General features: G+C 41.4%; 1 protein-coding gene across 4 annotated transcripts in view; it reads right to left on the reverse strand.

The window, feature by feature from the left end:
- Nfx1 (nuclear transcription factor, X-box binding 1) overlaps positions 1-20,782 on the reverse strand; it is a 60,568-nt gene that overhangs the window by 8,679 nt on the left and 31,107 nt on the right. For 3 of the 4 annotated variants that reach the window (XR_008721454.1, XM_055618615.1, XM_055618614.1), the window contains exons 10-17: positions 18,550-18,647; positions 15,781-15,811; positions 13,744-13,823; positions 11,426-11,534; positions 10,889-11,008; positions 7,741-7,820; positions 1,515-1,745; positions 927-1,000 (exon numbers count right to left, since the gene is read on the reverse strand). Coding sequence is in view for 3 of the 4 variants with exons in the window: in XM_055618615.1 (XP_055474590.1) it covers positions 927-1,000; positions 1,515-1,745; positions 7,741-7,820; positions 10,889-11,008; positions 11,426-11,534; positions 13,744-13,823; positions 15,781-15,811; positions 18,550-18,647 (823 nt within the window). In the remaining variant the exon portion in view is untranslated. Of the gene's footprint in view, positions 1-926; positions 1,001-1,514; positions 1,746-4,820; positions 5,381-7,740; positions 7,821-10,888; positions 11,009-11,425; positions 11,535-13,743; positions 13,824-15,780; positions 15,812-18,549; positions 18,648-20,782 lie in introns of those variants that run through there. The other variant, XM_055618616.1, reaches the window with a different exon arrangement.

The raw sequence follows: 20,782 nt of genomic DNA on the forward strand, positions 1-20,782 counted from the left end.
ACTCACAGAGACCCACCTGCCTCTGCCTCCCTGAGTGCTGGGATTAAAGGCATGTGCTACCACGAGGGCTCACAGAATTCTTTTATGAATTATCAGAAAGAAAGGCAGTAACATATTTTTAGTTTCATTACTGTATATTAATGATTGCGTGTGTGTGCTGATGCAGTGCACATGCATAATGCACATGTGGAGGTCAGACGACCACTCGTTTATCTGTTCTTTTTCATCCTTTGAGGGTAAGAAATGTCCCTCCAGGGTTGGAACTCAGGTTAACAGATTTGCACAAGCTGCTACCTGCTGAGCCATTTCACCAGCCCAGAAAGGCACTTAAAAGCACATCAGATACATTAGAATAACCATTTTCTAAAGATTTATTATTTCATTTATTTAATTAATTATCATCTGTGCATGTGTTTATGTGGGTGTCTGAGGTGACTGGATTCCCTGAAGTTGGAGTTATGCCTCATCAGGAGCTGCCTGGGATCCAGAATCAGGCTTTCTGGAAGAGTAATAAATGCTCTTAACGGTTGTGCTACCTCTCCAGCCCTAGATGTACAATCTTACTTCAAAAACAAACAAACAAACAAACAAACAAACAAACAAACAGTTCTAAGGGACTGGCAAGATGGCTCAACAGGTAAAAATATGCTTGTAGCCAAGCCTGGAAATCTCATTTTGATCCCTGGGACCCACACGGTAGAGGTAGAGAACCAACTCTCCCAAGATGTCCTTTTGCTTTCATGTGTGCACATGCAAAACTTCACAGAACCCACAGCAATGACAAAAGCCATCAACTTCCCAGGGCTGGAGCTATTGCTCAGCGGCAGAGCATCCGTCTGCCTAGCATGTCTCTGGGATTAGAGAAGAGAAACATGAGTACCCTTCAAGCAGACCCAGCAATTTTGAGAATGCATGTAAGCACTGACCTCTGATAAGTACCGGACGCCTCAGAGCACATCACCATCTCCTTTCTTCTCCCACATCCACACTGTAACTCCACCTGAAGTATTAGTTATGAGAACTGGGTGAGAACCAGGCATGTTTCCTTTTAAAGCCTTTTCCAGATCAAAGCATAGGAGAGCACAACTGGAAACTGATGAAGCGGCAATGGGCATGCTACGTGGTGTAGGCCCAAGTCATAGCACCCCTTTCTGGAAACTACTTCTCTTCTTACTCCCAGTTCAAAGGACAAATCTAGAAGGCAGCTTGCCCCACCGAATCCAGTGTACACACCTGACGAAGGTCCAAGCCTCGATGACTCCAGATCAACCAAGCTGAATCTCCCACTTACCTTCCACGAGGCCCTAATTACTCCCCCAGGGGAGCACAGTCCCAACTGCCTGAGTCATCACTGAGCTGTTATCTGTCCTGCTCACTAGGTTCAGCACCAGCACCTCACACAAATCATGCAGACTGTATGACTTCCCTTAACGACTGGCAGTTTCTAGATGCACATATATACAGGGGCCACTGAAGTCAACTCTGGATTCACGAGTGGTCGAGTTAACACTTACCTTGGCCTTACAAGCTGACGCAGGGCAGGGTAAACTGGGGTGGCAGGGTGCCATACAGGGGTGGCCACAGTCAGCTCTGGGTGTGGTACAGGGCTGCTTGCAGGCCTCATCCACAAGACAGTCTCCTTTGTGACAGAGTCTTTGACATTTGTGCATCCCACAGGGTAGCGTGGCACTGCAGGGCAATCCGCAAGAGATATCAACCAGGTGACAGGGGATGTTGTTTCGTAACTAGGAGAGACAGAAGGAGCCAGATTCTCATCTTTGTGTGGGTTCTGGGTGAGTTTTCACTCTTAGAATGCATTCTTTTACCTTTATTTTTTGGCAATACTAAGACTGAACCAAGAGCCCCAGGCAAATACTGTACCACTGACTTATGTTCCTAGACCTTAGGCTCTTTTGTAAATGAACTGAATGTTGTTTTGACATGTATTAATTTAGTGTGTGCGTGCCACGGTATCCATGAGAGGTTAAAGAAGAGTTTGCAGCTGGGTGGGGTGAAATACACCTGTAATACTAGCACTTGAGGAGACAGAGGAAGGTGGATCTCTGAGTTTGAGGCCAGCCAAGGCTACACAAGAAATCCTGTCTTGAAAAACAAACAGACAAACAAACAAACAAACAAACAAACAAACGTATGTAAGTTTTTTGCAGGACTTGTTTCTCTGTTTCTACTATGTGGGTCCCAGGAACTGAACCTAGGCCATCAGGCTTTCTGGCAGGCGCCTTTATCTGCTGAACAATGTGGCTAGCACTGTTTAAGAGTTTCTTGAGACAGGATCTCCAAGAGCCCAGGCTTGCCTCAAACTCACAGAGATCTACCTGCCTCTGCCTCCCAAGTAATGGGATTAAGGGTGTGTACCACCACTGCCTGGCAACGGATTTTCAAAATCTAAGTATCCGAGTGGTTAGGAAAGAAAGACAAACAGAAGCTGTTTAAGGATAAAGCTGTGGCAACAGCCGTGTGTGACCCAACAAACTTACCAAGGTGGGTAATAAACAGACAAGACCTGGTAAATGGGGGATATTTTAAAAATGCTGTAACCACAGTATCCTAGCACACTCAAGAGCTTAGGCAGGACGACTGGGTTTGAAGTGAGACTGAACTAGACAGCAAGACCCTGTTTTAACATTCCAACTTTTCCTTCCTCTCCCCGAAACTACTAATACAATTTAGGAGGAGATCATGTCATCACCCAGTCTCTTGGCTGAGTTGAGAAACTAGTAGAGGTGTGCTTGGCACCACTGCAGGGCCGTATCATGTGACTGCCCAACTATTCCAGCACATGTCCCAGCTGATGGTCTCATAACCTCGGGTAACCCTGTGAAAAGGAAGGAAGGCGGAAGGACTGGCAAGTTGGCCCAGCGGATAAAAGCATGTGCTGCCAAGCCAAACACTTAATTCAGTTCCCAGGACCCATACAGGAGGAGAAGCAACTCCTGCAAGCTGTCATCTGACCTCCACACACAACTCTGTGGCACATAACCCTTTTCCCTATCTCTCTTACACACACAGAAATCTTTAAAAATGAAGAGGAAACAGGAACTCTCAATTCACTTTATTTCTTGAGAAATTACCTGCTTCTAGGCCTCCCATTGCTGGAAACACACCAGAAATTTATTACTAATCAAAGATTACTTTTTTTTTGAAACAGGATCTAATAGTATAGATTGACTTTTAATTATTTTTTTAAAGCTTTATCTATCTATCTATCTATCTATCTATCTATCTATCTATCTATCTATCTATCTATTATATATAGTGTTCTGCCTGCATGTGTACCTGCATGACAGAAGAGGGCACCAGATCTCATTATAGATGCTTGTGAGCCACGATGTGGTTGCTGGGAATTTAACTCAGGACCTTTTGGAAGAGCATCTCTCCAGTCCCAGCTTTTAACTCTTCAATCTCCCGCTTTCACTCCCCCAAGTGCTGGGATTACTATGATCAACTTCAAGGTTACTTTTATATATCCACTAAAATGCTTTAACAGCCCTTGAAATTTGGAGACTTTTTGTTTTCTATTTTTCGAGGCAGGGTTTTCTGTGTAACAGAGCTCTGGATGTCCTGGGCATGCTTTGCAGATCAGGCTGGGGTCAAATTCAGAGATCCACCTGGTTCTGCCTCTGCTGGGATTAAAGGCACTTAGTCATCACACTTGGCTTGGAGTCAATTTTTATTCTATTAACACATGACTTCTTATTTTGACACGGAGTCTTGCTGGCCTCAAACTCTCGATCTTTCTCTCAGCCTTCCCAATGCAAAAATTACAAGCACGTGTTACCACATCCAGCTCCTGTGACATCTAACTTCTAGATGTCTAGCTCTGAAGAGGCCTCCAGATCTAGAACATACATGCTTCCAATTGCTTTGGAGTCAGGGATACTGTTCTGTGCTTTTGTCACTCATCCCTCATATGATTTGCTTATTATATCTTAGTGCCCTTTACAGTGTTATTTCGTCTAGAATGCCTTTCTTTGGCAGGATGTCCCCCCAGGACTCTTTATTCTGCACATAACTCTACTTGCAATGGTTTGTTTCTATCTGTCCACACATTCCTGAATGATAGATCCATAAAAGCAGGGTGTGTCAGTTTTGTTAACTTCCAAGTTATCCTACACTTATCCTGTTACCTGACATAAAGCAGGTATTCAATTATTGACTGAATGAAGATGATGTTTGGCTACATGGCAAGTTTGAGGCCAATTTGAGCTATATAAAATCCTGCCTCAAAGCAAACACACACACACACACACACTATAGAACATTATAGAGAGGGAATGTGAAGGGCTATGACTTAAGAACTACCAAAAGAGACTGGGTGTGGTGGCTCATGCCTTTAATCCCAGCACTTGGAAGGCAATGGTAGATGGATCTCTGAGTCTGAAGGCAGCCTGTGATACAGAGTGGGTTGTAGGACAGTCAGGGCTACACAGAGAAATCCTGTCTCAAAATAAACAAACAAAAAACAACTACCACAAAAAATAATTAATTGCAGAAAATGCCTATTCTGTCTGTTCTTCCAGGGGTCCTGAGTTCAATTCCCAGCAATAACATGATGGCTCACAACCATCTATAATGGAATCTGATGCCCTCTTCTTGCATGCAGGTATACATGCAGATAAAGCATTCATCTACACAAAACATGTTATAGATATCAAGAGTTATGCTATGAGGTAACAAGAACAGGTCACAAAATATGTTGGAGTAGGAGAAGCATGTATCACACATCCATGGGATATAGTCCAGTCCCAGGACCCTTGCTATTTCTGTTGCTGTGATAAAATAGCCTGACAAAAAGAACACAGAGGAGGAAAGAGTTTATTTATTTGGCTTACAATTCCAGGTTACAGTTCATTATTGCATTGAAGTCAAGGCAGGAAAGTCAAGTAGCTAGTCATATCCACAGTCAAGGGAAGAGAGAAATGGATACATGCATGTTGCTTGCTTGCTGCTCATCGTGCTTTCTCCATTCATACAGCTTAGGGTTTTCTGCCTAGGGAACAGTGCCTCTCACAGTGGGCTGTATCTTTCCCAATCAATTAACAATCAAGAAAAACACCTGCAGACACACCCATAGGCCAAATCTGATCTAAGTAGTTCCTCATTAGCACCCTCTTTTTGGGTGATTCTGGGTTGCATCAAGTTGACAGTTAAACCAACACAATTCATCCCTTTTCAAGATAACACACAAATACGTCACTTTGAGCAGTAAGTTTTCATTTCTTGTCCCCAAATCTCATGGTAATATCTTAGTATAAAATATAGTCCAACTCCAAAAAAGCCCCCCAAAGTCTTCAAAAATTCCAACACTTCAAAAGTCCAAAGTCTCTTTAAAAGTCCAAAGTTTCTTAATTGTGAGCTCCTGCAAAATAAAGAACAAGTTACATACTTAAAACATTCTTATTCCAGAAGGGAAGAACTAGGGCATAAAAGCAGCTATGCTAAAGCAAAACCAAATCCTGCATTGTAAATCCAAATCCTGCAGATCAATGTCCAATACGTAGAACTCAGTCATAATGTAATCTTCCAGGCTCCCAAGGGCTTAGGCAGCCTCAGTTCTTCAACTCCTTCAACAGAACACATAGCTTCTTTTAGGTTGGATCCATTCCACACTAGCAGCTCTCGGTGGCATCTCCACTGCTACTGAGACTTCAACTTCACCAATGGCCTCTCCAGGACTCTTTGTAGGGACTTGGACCTTGCTACACGTTGTCTGGCTTCAGCTGCTCTCCATGACCCTTTGTGCCTTCAAACCAGCATCATGTGGTAACTTACAATGTCAAGTTCTGCTGCAGGCCTGAGCTGTAGCCTGGCCCCTGGACAACAGCTATGTTCCCTCTTTGTGCTGACCCCAAGAACCCTACTGTCTCTGGGAGACATGGTAGGTTTCTCCTCATCAATCATGGCTTTTCTTAAGACTTAGTCTGATCAGCACACATAGATTATTAGCCAAAATATTATAAGAAAAGGCCCAACTCCTGATAAAGTCCCTGCTTCCCTCTGAAACCTCAAGAATCAGTCCTCACAGGGCACATATTTATTCCAAGCTTCCACTAGGATGGCCCATTCAGTTCTGCCAACAGCACTCATGAGTCCAGTTCCAAAGTCTTCCATATTTCTCCTCCAAAAACATGGTCAGATTTATCACAGCAACAACCTCACTCCTCAGTGTCTGTTCTAGTCTCATTTATATTGCTGTGACAGAATAGCCTAAGAAAAAGTCACATTGGTAGGAAATGGTTTAGCTTACAATTCCAAATTAAATCCATTATGGCAGGAGAAACCAGGGAGGTACTCAGAAGCTTATCACATCCCATCCACAGCTGAGAGAAAGGGAAATGCTTGTCTGGTTCTTTGTTTACTTGCTGCTCAGCTTGATCTCCACTCTGACACAGTTCAGGAACCCATGCCTAGGTTTCCACAGTGCACTGGGGTTTCTCATACTTTAACAACTGACAGTTCTCCACAGACAAAGCCACAGGTCAACCTGTTCTAAGTAATTTTCTCTTCTCTGGTCATTGTAGGTTTATCACGTTATTTAAAACTAACCAATACACCCAGAGTGCAAAGCCCTTGGTTTAGTCCCCAGCACAGCAAACAAAGAAAAACACAGCTATCTATAATCTGCAGAGGTCAGAGGATACTTTGAGAGAGCTGGGTCTCTTCTTCCACCATGTGATCCCAGGATTGAGCTCCGGTGCCAGGCTGGGTAAGCACCTTTTCAGGCCAGAAGATGGCAAAGGATTCCTTTAAGTGGAGAAGTGGAGTGACAAATGCTGTGAACTGCCATGTGAGTGCTGGGAACTCTTCCAGTGGAAGACCAGTAAGTGCCATCTTGCAGCCTTGTTTATATGCTATTTAAAATGTACTCTTGAAGAATTTCACACTCGTGTACAATGTATTTTGATGATCATGTTCATCCTCCACATCTACTTAATGTGTGTGCGTGCACACACATGTGTACATACACAGAGGTCAAAGAACAACTTGTTGGAGTTGGTTCTTTCCTTTCACCATATGGCTCTGGGGAGCACACTCAGGTCATCAGGTTTGGCAGCAAGTTCCCCTAACCCACCAACCCATCTTGCTGGCCACAATGTGCCCTTAAAAAAGTTTGTGTGGGGGCTGGGAGATGAGTCATCAGTTAAGAGCACATTCTGCTCTTCCAGAAGACCCAGGTTAGTTCCCACATGTGGTCTCATGGTCAACGCAGGTGCATTTCTTGGTTTCAATCAGATTTTAAAATGACAGAACAGGTTTAGAGAAACGGTTCAGCGTTTTACTAACATTTACTAACGATTACTAACAGCTAGCTAGCTGTTCTAGGGACCCAAGTTTCACACCCAGCACCCAGCAGCTCACAACCCCACCTGTGGCTATAGTTCCAGGAGACCTGATGTCCTCTTCTGGCCTCCATGGGCACCAGGCACGCAGACATACATGCAAATATACATGAAGGACACTCATACACATGAAATAAATAAATTTCAAAATTTATTTTACTTTATTATTACTGAGTGTATTTAGCATGCATGTATGTGTGCTAAGTTAAAAGGATTAAACTCAGGTTGTCAGATTTGAATGATAAGTGTCTTTACCTTCTGAGCCATTTTGCCAGGCCCTGGTAAATTTTAATGAAAAGATGATAACAGAAATAAACGATTAAGCAATTAAATTATACATTTCTGACTGAAACAAAGAAGAGCTAGGAGAGAAACTTACCTCATGCTTGCCCATGCACCACTTCTGAGTTAGGAAAGTACAAGGGGGACACTTCTCTTCACTATGACAAGAATGATATACTGCAAAATAGAAATATAACTTTAGAAATAATTTGGTCATTCTAACTGGTGTGTAACATCAAACTTCTAGAGTCAGGACTTTCTTTCAATGGTCATTGCTGCTCTTCCAGAAGACTTACATTTAGGTCCCAGCACCCATATCAGTGGCTCACAATCAGGTGTAACTCTAGGAAATCAAGTGCCCTGTTCTTGTCTTTGCCAGCACTCAATACATACAGAAAACACACACACACATAAACGCTAAACTGGGAAAAAGGCACGCTGAATTTAAAGAACAGAGTAGCCTTGCTATCATCCCCAAGAGAGCCATTGGGTCTGCTGTTCTGTTTTGGATTTTTAGTTTTATTTTACACTACAACTGCTAACCAATGTCCAGACATCTGTCACTTATTCTATGTAAATGCTTCTACTGTGGGCTGCTCTTCCAAAGGATGCCAGTTCAATTCCTAGCACCCATATGGTAGTCCACAACCAAATCTGTAAGTTCAGTTCCAGGGAATAAATGGTGCACAGGCATACATGTAAGCAAAATAATTTTTTTTAAAAATGATTTGTACCACTTAGTGCCACTGATGTAAGTACTCTACTCTGAGCTTCCTACCTCATGTCTTTTCGCGTTCCAACACAGGGCTTGCCACCTTGCCCATCTCTATGTATGGTTTTGAGCATAATGGGAGAGTTCTCTCATCCTCTAAGGCTCCCTCTGCCTGACACCATGCTACACATTCAAAAGACACTCAAGAAAATGAAAACAAATGCTAACAAAAGCAGGTCAAGTTGGTAGGAAAGAGGGGCTAGGTGGGAAGTGGGCTGGTATGACTACCAAGAAAGGAACTTACAAACCACACTATTCTAAGATTCTCAGAAAAGGGCTTTTCACTTCCAGACAAATTTGTTTAGTTCAGTTTTACTATGTTTACTTTAAAAACTGAAAGCTGTTTACTTTAAAAACTGAAAGCTGGTCATCTAATTTTAAGTTCAAGTCATACGGCTGGACTTAGTGTATTGGATCTGGTGCCTTGAGTTACTTCCTAGGGGTTGGTAAATGAAATAATGCACTAGTGTGTATCAGTTTTCTCTAAGATTGAAATAGTCTATCCTTAAGCCTGAAGACTCAAAATAGTTTCAGGTTGGAACTGAACTAGGTTGGTCCCTCTCTCCCTCCTAGAGTGAACAACACAGAGACACCAGAGAGTCGCTCTGAGACAGCCCAAGTTGCAAAAACACTGTGAGAAGACCAGCTGCCTGGTGGAGGCTTTGACCAACTGAACTTGCAGTGTGCAATGTGCTCCAGGTTCCCAGCTTTTGTGAGTTGTCACCTATGCTGGGGTGACAACTACATCAGCCATCACTGAGACATTTCTATTCCTATAAACACCAATAAAATTCATTGGTTCACCAAGTCGGAGTAGATGTCTCCTCAGGAAATATGATGTAGACAACAGCTAGCAACCAAGCTGAGCAGACCAAGAAAAACTAAAAACAATTGTCCATCAACGAAAAATGGTGGCCTAGCCAGTAACACCATGGTTCTCAACCTGTGGGTTGTGACCCCTTGTAGGAGAGGGGAGTCAAATGACCCCTTTACAAGGGTTGTCTAAGAGCATTCATAACAGCAGCAAAATTAGAGTTAGTAGCTCTAATTTAATGGTTGGGGTTCACCACAACATGAAAAACTGTATTTAAGGTTTGCAGCATTAGGAAGGTTGAGAACCACTAATTAATAGGTCACTCTACTGATATTTTAAAAATAATGTTCGGGAGAGGGAGGGATGGCTCAGCAGTTAAGAAGACTTCAGTCTGATTCCAAACAGCTACATGGCAGTTAATAATCATTTGTAACTCCAGATCCAGAGGATACAACACCCTCTTCTTTAGTGGACACTGCATGCAACTCTTAGATAGACAGACAAACACATAAACATAAAGTTAAATAAATCTATATTGGGGGGCAAGATGGCTCAGTGGATAAAGACGTTTGTCTCCAAATCCAACAACCTGAGCTCTAGCCTCAGGATCTAAATGGCAGAAAGAGAGAACTGACTCTTGCCTTCTGTCCTCTGATCTCCACATTAATGTACACATGTGTATTTACAAATAAAATTTAAAATAATTAAGAGTAAATACAAATTGGTATTACATTGTTCAGATATGGTGCTGTATGCTTGTAACCTCAACATTCAGGATCAAGAATCTGAGGCCAGCATAAGACATGGCAAGTTGGAGGTCAAGCTGGCTACAAACTAAGACTCTCTCAACTCGTCAGAAAACAAAGTACACTTAAAAAAAAAAAAAAAAAAAGCCAAGTTTAAAATCATTACATTCAGAATAACAAGTCTAAGAAAAAAAGGAAAATATACATAAAATACACACATATATTCATATAGAAAATTAATTATTAAAATGTAACATAATGGAAAGCTGGAGAAATAGCTCAGTGGACTAATTCAGTTCTTAGGACTCTAACAGGCAGCTATCAACCACCCGGAACTTCTGCTCCAGGGGATCTGATACTGACTTCTGTTCTGCACTTATGTACATACCCACACACATACACATTAAAAATAAAATAAATCTTTTAAAAAAGTGCCATAATAGCTGACTTAATATCAACCTTTTGGCTTAAATTCTTTTATAATTTGCTGTCAGGATTGGTTTTCTTTTTCCACCTTAAGGACCAGGAAATTGAGTTCAGGGCGTCAAGCACAGGAATACGCATGTCCGTCGTCCACCCCCCCCCCCCCCGCTAGCTCACTGGCTATAACTAAGTTAACATATGCACCAAAAGTAGAGGTAAAAAAGAAAGAGAAGTCTCTGAAAGAAAACAAAATAGGGTTTCTTCCAAACTGCTGGATGTGCTTGACAGCTTCAGGACTAAAGAAAGGAGAACTGGGCATGCTATGTGTTCTGGCTATGGCTTAGATCATAGATACACCCTCACAGCAGCAGAGGAGCAAGGAACAGCTGACCCAGCGTGGCCAGAGTACTCTGCAGTTACACTGCAACATTCTATTCTAAAGGACAGGGTATGAGTAGGACACAAGGTATGGCAAAACAGAGTGATTCACCTGGATGGTCACATTCATGGCTCCTGGCACAGGCTTGGGTACACTCAGGAGGTCTAGTCCCACAGGGAACTGGTGGGTAGATCACAGAGGCACCACAGTGGCAGGTTAACTCATCAAAACCTGAGGGAATAGATGGAAAAAAAAAAAAAGCCTTCATAATTTGTATACATGGATATAATAATACATATAGATATGTATTTATTTAATGGTTCTCTGTACTTTCATTATAGGAATGCACTACTGTGTTTGGTTAAGAATAACTAAAAAATCTCAAGATGTTTGAAATAGTAAGGCTTAGTCCAATAACCCTTATCAATCTAAGCAAACAAGCTACTCAAAAAGTTTCTAGGAAACTTTTGTTTTTGAGATAGGGGTTTCTATGTAGCTTTGTCTACATGTGGTCCTGGAACTCACTGTGTAGACCAGGCAACCTCAATCTGACAAAGATCTGCTTGCCTTTGACCCCTAGTGCTGGGAGTAAAGACATGTGCCACTACGACCAGCTCCAGAAACTAAGTACACAACGAAAATACTCACTGGCTTGCCAGCAGGTCTGACAGTTCCCTCGATGACAAGGTTCCTCACACCGATGAAGGCCACAACGGAGTTTCCTCCCACAAATCAAAGGACACTTGTGCTCTTTGTCCTAAGAGGAGAGATTTCTATTTGTTCAGGATATTTTCTCCATTTTACAAACAAGATGAAAAAAAGTGTACACATTGATGAATGAAAGGATGTGTGGGAAGGAGGGAAGACAGGAATGATTAGTCACTTGCTGCCCATGAGTCTCACTACACTATCTGCTGGTTTTTTTTTAAAGATTTATTTATTTTACATATATGAGTGCTCTGCATGTATACTTGCATGTCAGAAGAGGGCATCAGATCTCAGTATAGATGGTTGGGAGCCATCATGTGGTTGCTGGGAACTGAACTCAGGACGTCTGGAAGAGTAGACAGTGCTCTTAACTGCTGAACCATCTCTCCAGCCCCATGTGTCTGCTTTTGTTTGAAATTTCTGATAATCAGAGGAAGTCTTTAGGCTTCCAAACTGACTTATCAACCTTGGTATAAAACACAATACAGTCACTTTTCACTTTGTGAAGACAATTTTTTTTTTTTTTCATATTATGTGTGTGAATGTGTGGAGCTGCCTGAGACAACCTCAGGTGTCATCCTCAGAACACTGTCTGCTTCCTTTTCTCATTAACCTGGAGTTCATTCATTAGGCTGGCCAAGCTCCAGGGATTCGCCTGTCCTGTTCTCCACAGCACTGGAATTCAAGAACATACCACTATGCCCAGCGTTTGTTATATGTGCTAGGGTTTAAACTGAGGTCCTCATGCTTGTCAGACATGCACTTTACTGACTTAACTGGCTGCCTAGCTGAAGAATATAAAAATTTAAAGAACAATATTGTGCCAGGTATCAGGGTGCATGCCTTTAATACCAGCACTTGGGAGGCAGAGGCAGAGATAGGCAGATCTCTGTGAGTTAAGGCCAAACCAGTCTACTTTTCTATAAAGTAAGTTCCAGGCCAGCTAGTGCTACAAAAAACAAAAATTAAAACAAAACAACAAAAAACCCAACTTGTACTTCGTTATTAGTATTAGTCTGCCTTGTTTGATGCATACTGTATGTATCTGTCTATATGTGTACATATATTTGTATAGATACATGTACACACATATTCAGTGGGTCGGATCAGAGGCCAAATACAGCATCTCTATCTCTTTCTCGCTATATATGTGTATATACATATATGTAACACAATAACAATGTCAGGTAGTGGTCCTACAATTAAGTCTATAGAAATAAGTATTTTATATATTTTTAAATAGACTCTGTGCTTTCCTTTTAAAAGGATTTATTTATTCATGATGCATACAATGTCCTGCATGCACACCTGCAGGCTGGAAGAGGGTACTAGTTGTCATCATAGATGGTTGGGAGCCATCTAAGGTTGTTGGGAATTGAACTCAGGACCTCTGGAAGAGCAGACAGTGCTCTTAACCTCTGAGCCATCTCTCCATCCCAGAAATAAGTATTTTAAATAAATGAAACTTATGCCTTTTAAAAAAGCCACAGTCAGCTAGGCATGGTGACTTTACGATACTAATCGCAGCACTAGAAAGGCAGAGGCAGAAGAATCCAGCCTAAATTCAAAGTCAGCTGGTTTACAAGGCAACTAAGTTTCAAGGACAACTAGGGCAATACATTGAGACCTATGTTTAAAAAAACAAAGAGAACCCTGCAAATTCATTTTGACCTCTGATCTGGCCCAATGAAAGCATGAAACCCAAAGCTCAAATTGTTAACTCCACACCAGTCTGTGCTGGGCAACACAGTCACTTTCCCAGAGGACCATTCTTATCTAAAGTTGTCTTGGAACCTGGAGAGATGGTTCAACAGTTAAGAGAATTTACTGCTTTGTAGATGACCCAAGTTTGGTTCCCCACTCTAATGTGGCCTACAAAACTATAATTCCAGTTTCAGGGGACCTACCACCTCTAGCTCCTGCAGGTACACGCACTCACGTATACATATCCCCAAACTGACCAACACAGACACAAACCCACAAAACTAAAACAAAAAGAAATATTAAAAAGAAAAAATAAAGTTGTCTTAGGACTGGGGTTGGAGGCCTTCTCTATGCATACTCTTCTTATTCTGGGCCAGTGGGTATCACTAAAAGCCTAAAAAAGGCTGTGCCTGCTGAGTGCACACAGGGACGAGAGCTCTCTCATTGCTGCTTAGGGACTCCTGTTGATTTCTAAATCTGGGTCACATTCCAGAGGACTGAGGCTTCCAGATGAGTGGAATCAGGTAACACTAACAAATGACAAGTCCACTTACCACACAGCAGATCTCGTTACATTTATGTCGTCCACACAATCGTTTCTTGTTACACCGCTTGTCACACATAAATGTAGCATCTGTTACAGCCAATTAAAGAAAAAAAATAAACATGCAAAAGATGTAAGCATTCATTCAAGACATATCTGGGTGACTATAGGCTGAAGAAATACAAATGAATTACTGATGAAAATAATTTAAAAATACTATTTTCAACTGTTAAAACAACAAAACCCCGAAGCTGATTAATACATGGTATGGGTAAGAATGTAGAGAAAAGGTGCAATCATCTTTTGTAGATAGAGTACATGTGTATCCCTAGCACCACTTTTATCATCTTTTGTAGATAGAGTACATGTGTATCCCTAGCACCACATACAAAAGAAAAGACGGGTCCAATTCTCCCTTCCCCTCACCAAAAAAGAACAGAGGAGGAAGAGAAGTAGGCGGTGGTGGCCAGGGCACCTAAGCACCTAAGGCAGACACAAAAGGCAGAGAACATAAATTGGATTCAACAACAACAACAACAAAAAAGCTTTTGTGTATGACACTGAAGGACACCATAAAGAAATGGCAACAATTCACAAAACAAATGCTTGCAAAGCATATACCTCAAAAGCATACAAGATCCAGATATTGGATATTACAAAATAGCAACAGAAAGACCAACAACTTAGTTAAAAAAATAAAAAAAAATAAAAATAAATAACTTAGATCTTTTTTCCCAAAAGACACACAAATGGTCATAGAAACATAAGGTATATAATGTGTAACATCATTAGCCATTAAGAACATGAAAACAAAAACCCCACTTCACACCCAGTTATGACAGTCAGAGTTGTTTTGTCACTGTGTAGCCCTGGTTAGGCTAGAACTTGGATAAACCAAGTATGGTGGTACACATCTGTAATCCCAGGACTCGGAAGGTATAGGTAGGAGGATCAGAAGTTCAAAGTTATTCTTAGATGCATAGTGAATTCTAGAATAGCCCTGGATATGTGAGAGAACCTGTTCTAAGGCCCCCTGGGGGCGTTGGTAACCAAACCTAGGTCCGCTAGAAGAGCAGCCAGTACTCTTAACCTCTGTTATCTCTCCAGTTTCCCCTTTTATTTATGTAAAAAAGATTTTGTGCTTTTGTGTATGTGTGTGAGTGTGAACACATACAGGTGCGTGCCTCAGATGTCCTCTATAACTCTGCCTATTCCTTTGTGGTTGAGTCTCTCCAGTTGTTGTCGTTAGGTTGGAAGCCAGCAACATGTGGTTGCCCGGAGCTCAGAGTACAACATGGAGATGATGCCTTTACTTCCTTAACTGGCTCTCACGACTGCACAGCCAGCACTCTTGACCACTGGACATCTCTAGAGAGCCCCCTTTAAAACATTATTTCTGTATTTGAAAATACAGAAAAGCAGAGGTCAGAGAACAACTTTTGGGAATCGGTTTTCTCTTTCTTCACCCGTTTAGGCAGGTATTTTGTTGTTTCTGTAGCTTTCAGACTCGCTGTCCCTTGAGTGTCTAGCCAATTCTCTTGTCTATGCTTCCCATCTTGCATATCTGGCTTATGTGGGGCTCTAGGGTTGAATTCAGGTCATCGGCTTGTATAGCTTTTACTAGTTGAGATATCTCAGCCTTATTTTTATTTCAAAATTGGCAACTATATAGAAATATAATGCAGGTGTGCCTGAAATTGCTATGCTAGAGACTCAGCCAGGCTTCAAATTCTCAATTGTCCCAGAATGCTGGGACTGTAGGCACATACCCCCTGACTTCAATTTATTTTTAAAATGTGTTTCAGAGTAAGCTGTAGACATGACTGCATTTAGCTCAACTTTTTAAAAAAGAAATCTACTAATTAGAATTCAATATATGACTTTTCTCCTCTTACTATAAGCTATAAACATAACAGTTATAAATTAAATGGACAAATCTTAATGTTTCCTCACTGAATTTTGACAAACACATAACTCAATGTTTTATGAATACATAGGGCATTATCTTCATTCCAGAAAATTCCCTTGTGCTCCTTCACGGTCATACCTTCACTTTTAAGACTGGTACATGGAAGCTCCTACAGAAAAAGAAAAAGAAACAGTAGCTACTTTAGGAGTAATTAAAAAGAGCCCTACAGAAGAATACAAATTATAACACAGTTATTCACCAACCCCAGCCTGGAGCAGGCCCAATTATGTCAGTATGCTTGACTCACAACAGGATGCCAGATTTCCCAACGTTTCATGCAATACAATTCCAACAATCTTTGTGGTCTGGTCTTGAAACTCAGAGAGGATTAGGAATTACAAAGTCTGAAAAGAAAGGGGTGGCTAATGGTATTAAAATACGATTGCCTGACCCAGGACACAGACAGAAAAACCCATGAAAAGCAGATGTAAGAATGGAAAATTGAAGATGAGCATGCTGCTACACACCTGTAATCCCAGCACTTGGGAGGCAGGTCAAGACAATAAATTCCTGATACCCAAGCAACACAATTTTTTGAGACAATGTCTCAAAAAATTAATTCATTAAAAAATAAAAGAAGGTTAAACATTGAAAATAGGTAATAGTCTGCCATCACTTAACATATGGTAAAACACTTAATGTGCTCCTGAAAATACCATAAACAAAATACAGCAGGCTTTTGAATGTTGAAACGTTATTTCTGTGGTTTCAACTCTGAGAGAGGAGCCCCAGAGGCTTATCCCATGCCATTTGCTGAGGCATGGTCATGTGGAACATGTGTGGTAAGGATGATGGGAACTGAATCGGTTCATATGAAGTGGCAGGAGCCTAGAGGCTTCATCTCCTGGGCTCATTTTGTAGAAACGGTTCTGTTTTACAAAACTGGCAAGTGGATCTGTAAATAGATGTGAAGAGGTGTAGAAAACTGAAGCTTCTTATTTGGGCATGATGCCAATAATCTTAGCATTCTGGAGGCCGAGGCAGGAAGAGCTCTGAATTCAAGGCTAGCCTCGGAGGTACAGTGTGGGCTACTGAGACACTGTGTCAAAAGAACAAAATACAAACCAATAAGAAAAAGAAAGAGTAAGAAAACAACACTGCCACAAATTTGCCTTCTCCCATTGCAAGAAACATTTTGTGAAAAATGCATGTAGCCAGGCATAGTGATCCATGCTTTGCAGAGGCCAGAGGCCAGAGGCAGAGGCGGCAGATCTCTGAGATCCACAGAGAGAGTTATTGGACAGCCAGACTACAGGGAAAACCTGTCTTGAAAAACAAAACAAAGAGAAAAATCAACATGGCTAAATGATGAGGCAATGATATCTATCAGCTTTCTGAAGAGAATCTTTAACTTGTCAAAAGGGTTCATAGAATTCATACTGATAGTCAACTATAGAGAGTTTCAGAATTTCAATTTACAAAGCCTTTGAAGAATATATGCATTGCCATGGGTTAGTGAGCACAAGGACAGCACAAATGAGAAGCAAGAAAGCAGAAATGCAAGCATACAACAGTTATTTGTAGTTTGTGTCTGACCATACTTGCAACCCTTGTTCACAAAAGACACTAAGAACACCTGAGGGCATTTACAAAATCAGTGACTTAATTAAATCACAACATCTCAAACCTGTTCTTTTTTTTTTTTTTTTGGGTCTGGAGACTGAACTCTGGGCTTACATGCTTGATCACTAAGCTAAGCTACACCCCCAACCCCTTGACAGCCATTAATCTGGCATCGACAAAGTAGAAAGTGATTTGAGAGCTGGCATTTACTGTGACTTGCAAAAAAAAAAAAAAAAAAAAAAAAAAAACACCTCATAATAATTTCCGTCATATAAGTTGTGTTGTTTTCTTTTTTCTTTTACTCTGAGGCTAACTAAGTCCTCAAAATTATTTGGGAATCAGTTGTTGCCCAGACCTTGGCCACTTTAGGAAAAACAATCAAATGCTGGGGTCTGTCTCCACCCCAGCTCTTCAGAGGAAGTCCTGATAGGTGCTGAAATGACAGGACAGCTCATTACTTAGAAGGCTCTATCCCAAGATAGCTATCTTTAACTCTTCTGGTTAAAGATAGAAATGGGCACTAAAGTCTAACTCCAAAATGGCCAGCTGTCCCTCTCTCTAGTGTGCCCAGACACACTACCTAGGAATAAAATCAAACTGATATCTGCCTTCTGGACTTGACTCTCAAGAGGTACTGTCTTGGTTAAATGCCATTATTTGAATCTGGTTTGTGTCAACTGGAAAGTCTGAACATATGGCATAGAAATAGGCTTGTCACAGTGAACAGTCTTAGGGGTCACAGAGTATGACAGTAAACATTCTAGACCCACCAGCTTTTGTGAGCCTTCCTGACTGGAACATTCCCTACACATCACCACACACAGATACAGAGAAGGGAATGCTGTCCTGATTCCATGTGGAAAGAAAGATGAAGCTTCACATTTGGTCCTTTCTTGGATTCTTTCCTACATGTTTCATCTACTAATTCTAATCTGTGTCCTTTCCTGGCAATAAAACTACAACCATGACTATGACAGTTTTCAGAGTCTACCAAATTAGCAAGCTGTGACTGGTCCTGGGGCCCACTGGCCTTCAGCTCCGACGAGAATGAAATGAGGAGCTTTGTGGGCCATGTCCAGCTCTCATGTGGCTAAATCACAGCAGTGCTGTTTCTTCCCTTACAAGTGCACTTGGTGATGCCGCCTCACTAAGACTGTCCCTGCACTTTCCAGCCTATCCATGGTACACTGGTGGTGGTCAGTGAATCACACACCACGGTGAAACTGGGCAATCACCATTTTAAAAGGTAATGACAACAGCGATTCTAATAGTCTTTAGACTTACCTTGGTTTTGAAAGAGCATCTGCAGGAAATAACTGATGTGCGAGAGCATGGCCCACAGTCTCCTTCATGACAGAGCTTTTCACAGGTATGAATGAAATCTTCAATAAAAAGGAAAAGAATTGGCAGTGAAAACTGCAGTGACTTATTTTGACATTTCCAAATTTATTACCAACACTGTTATTTTCACCTCTACTTTGAGTAACTCCAGAGTCAGAGCTGGGGGAGCAAGGAAGGGGTTAGTGCTTTGTCCTCAGCTCCCTTCATCCAATAGGCTGGGTGCTTCCAGAGACACAACCTAACACCAGTCAGTGGAATATGCTGAAGCAGAGCAGACTTTCTGACCTTTGCTTTGTATTAGATTCGGACCTCCCAGACCCAGGACAAGTCCTCTTTCAGAGACTCAAGGATGATCCCAGGAGATTATACATGTATAACTGGGAGTTATACTCCCAGTCCAACTCAGCGGCTCCCTTACATTAATTCTTTTATATAGCTTATATTTATCCCATTTATATTTAAGCCAGGAGTGGTGACACATGCCTTTAATATCAGCACTCAGGGAGACAGAGACAGGCAGATCACTAAGTTTGAGGCTAGCCTGGTCTAGAGAGTGAGTTTTAGGATAGCCAGAGGTACACAGTGAGATCCAGTCTCAAAACAAGCCATTAATTTATATTTATTATTTAGTGTGTGAATTGTACACATGCCACAGTGTATGTAGAGACCTAGTTGATCTTGAACTCTGAGACCTGCCTGCCTCTGCTTCTTGAGTGCTGGGAAAAGGCAAGTGACACCGTTTGTGTGTGTAGGTGTATGAAATGAGGCAATGTGGAGGTCTGAGGACAACTTGCAGGAGTCAGTTCCCTCTGTCCACCAGTGGGTCCCAGCAACTGAACACAGTCATTCATCTTGGCAGCAGCACCTTTAAACACTGAGCTATCTTACTACTGCCAGCAACACTTGCTTTTAAAGTCAACTGGAAAGAAAAATATAGTTTTGTTTTGGAAGACATGGTCTGAAAAATACAATGTGGTTTAGGGTAACATTGACCAGCAAATTCTCTGCCTCTACTTCTCAAGTACTGAGACTTGGTTTGTATGGTGCTGAGGACTGAATCCACAGCTTCACTCATGCTAGGAAGAAGTCTACCCGCTGAGCTAACAGTCTCAGCCAAGAAGACAATTCTACTCTATCCTTTAAAATGACCTTTCTAGTACTCTATTTTTTTGAAGTGGACTTGAATTTCTATCTGTGCTTACTTGCTTTTAGCCTGCAGAATTACACTTAGTATTTATTTACTGTAAAGCTAGCAATGAATCTACAGTTTTTGCTTATATCACTTTCAAAAGATTGCCTAACTACACACAAGAGTCTTGTTAGAAGTGTCTTACTTTTCCTCTTTTTCCTTTCAGTACTTTGAATATGTTGTCTACCTGTGATGTTCTCTGAATGGCTTCTATGACAAACTCATAAGTGATCTTATAGGAAGGAGTTCTCTTGTATGTCATAACTTATCTTCTCTTGATGCTTTTAAAACTATCTTTTTGTCTTTGATTGTAAATATTTTTATTACCTGTCTGGGCATCAATTTCTTTGCATGGATGACTTTCTTGATACATGTTTTCCAATAAATGTGAGTTTCACCCATTATTCAAGTATTTTTCTTTTCTTTCCAACCGTCCTCTTAGTTCCTTCTCTATGTATAACAATGTATTTAATAACATTTTCATGAGGCTCTGTTTTTTCATTTTTTTTTTTTTAAAGATTTATATATCTACTATGTATAGTGTTCTGCCTGCATGTATGCCCGCATGCCAGAAGGGGGCACCAGATCTCATGTATGGATGGTTGTGAGCTACCATGTGGTCGCTGGGAATTGAACTCAGGACTTTTGGAATTACAGCTAGCCAGTGCTCTTAACCTCTGAGCCATCTCTCCAGCCCTCTTTTCTTTTTATTCTCCCTTCCCTGTTTCTTTTTTTGATTTTCAAAACAGGGTTTCTCTGTGTATTCCTGGCTGTCCTGAAACTTGAGACCAGGCTGGCCTTGAACTCAGAGGCTGCATGCCTCTGTCTCTTAAGTGCTGGGATTAAAGGTGTGAGCTACCACTGCTGCGCTCCACTTATTTTTTCTAAGACAGGGTTTTGTGTATCTCTGAATTACCTCAAATTTGCTATGTAGCTGAGACTAACCTTGAACTTCTGATTGTCGTTTACGTAGTCAAAGATGGCCCC

Source organism: Psammomys obesus, unplaced genomic scaffold (assembly GCF_907164565.1).
Source record: "Psammomys obesus unplaced genomic scaffold, mPsaObe1.curated_primary_1811, whole genome shotgun sequence".
In the NCBI taxonomy this organism is placed as follows: Eukaryota; Metazoa; Chordata; class Mammalia; order Rodentia; family Muridae; genus Psammomys; species Psammomys obesus.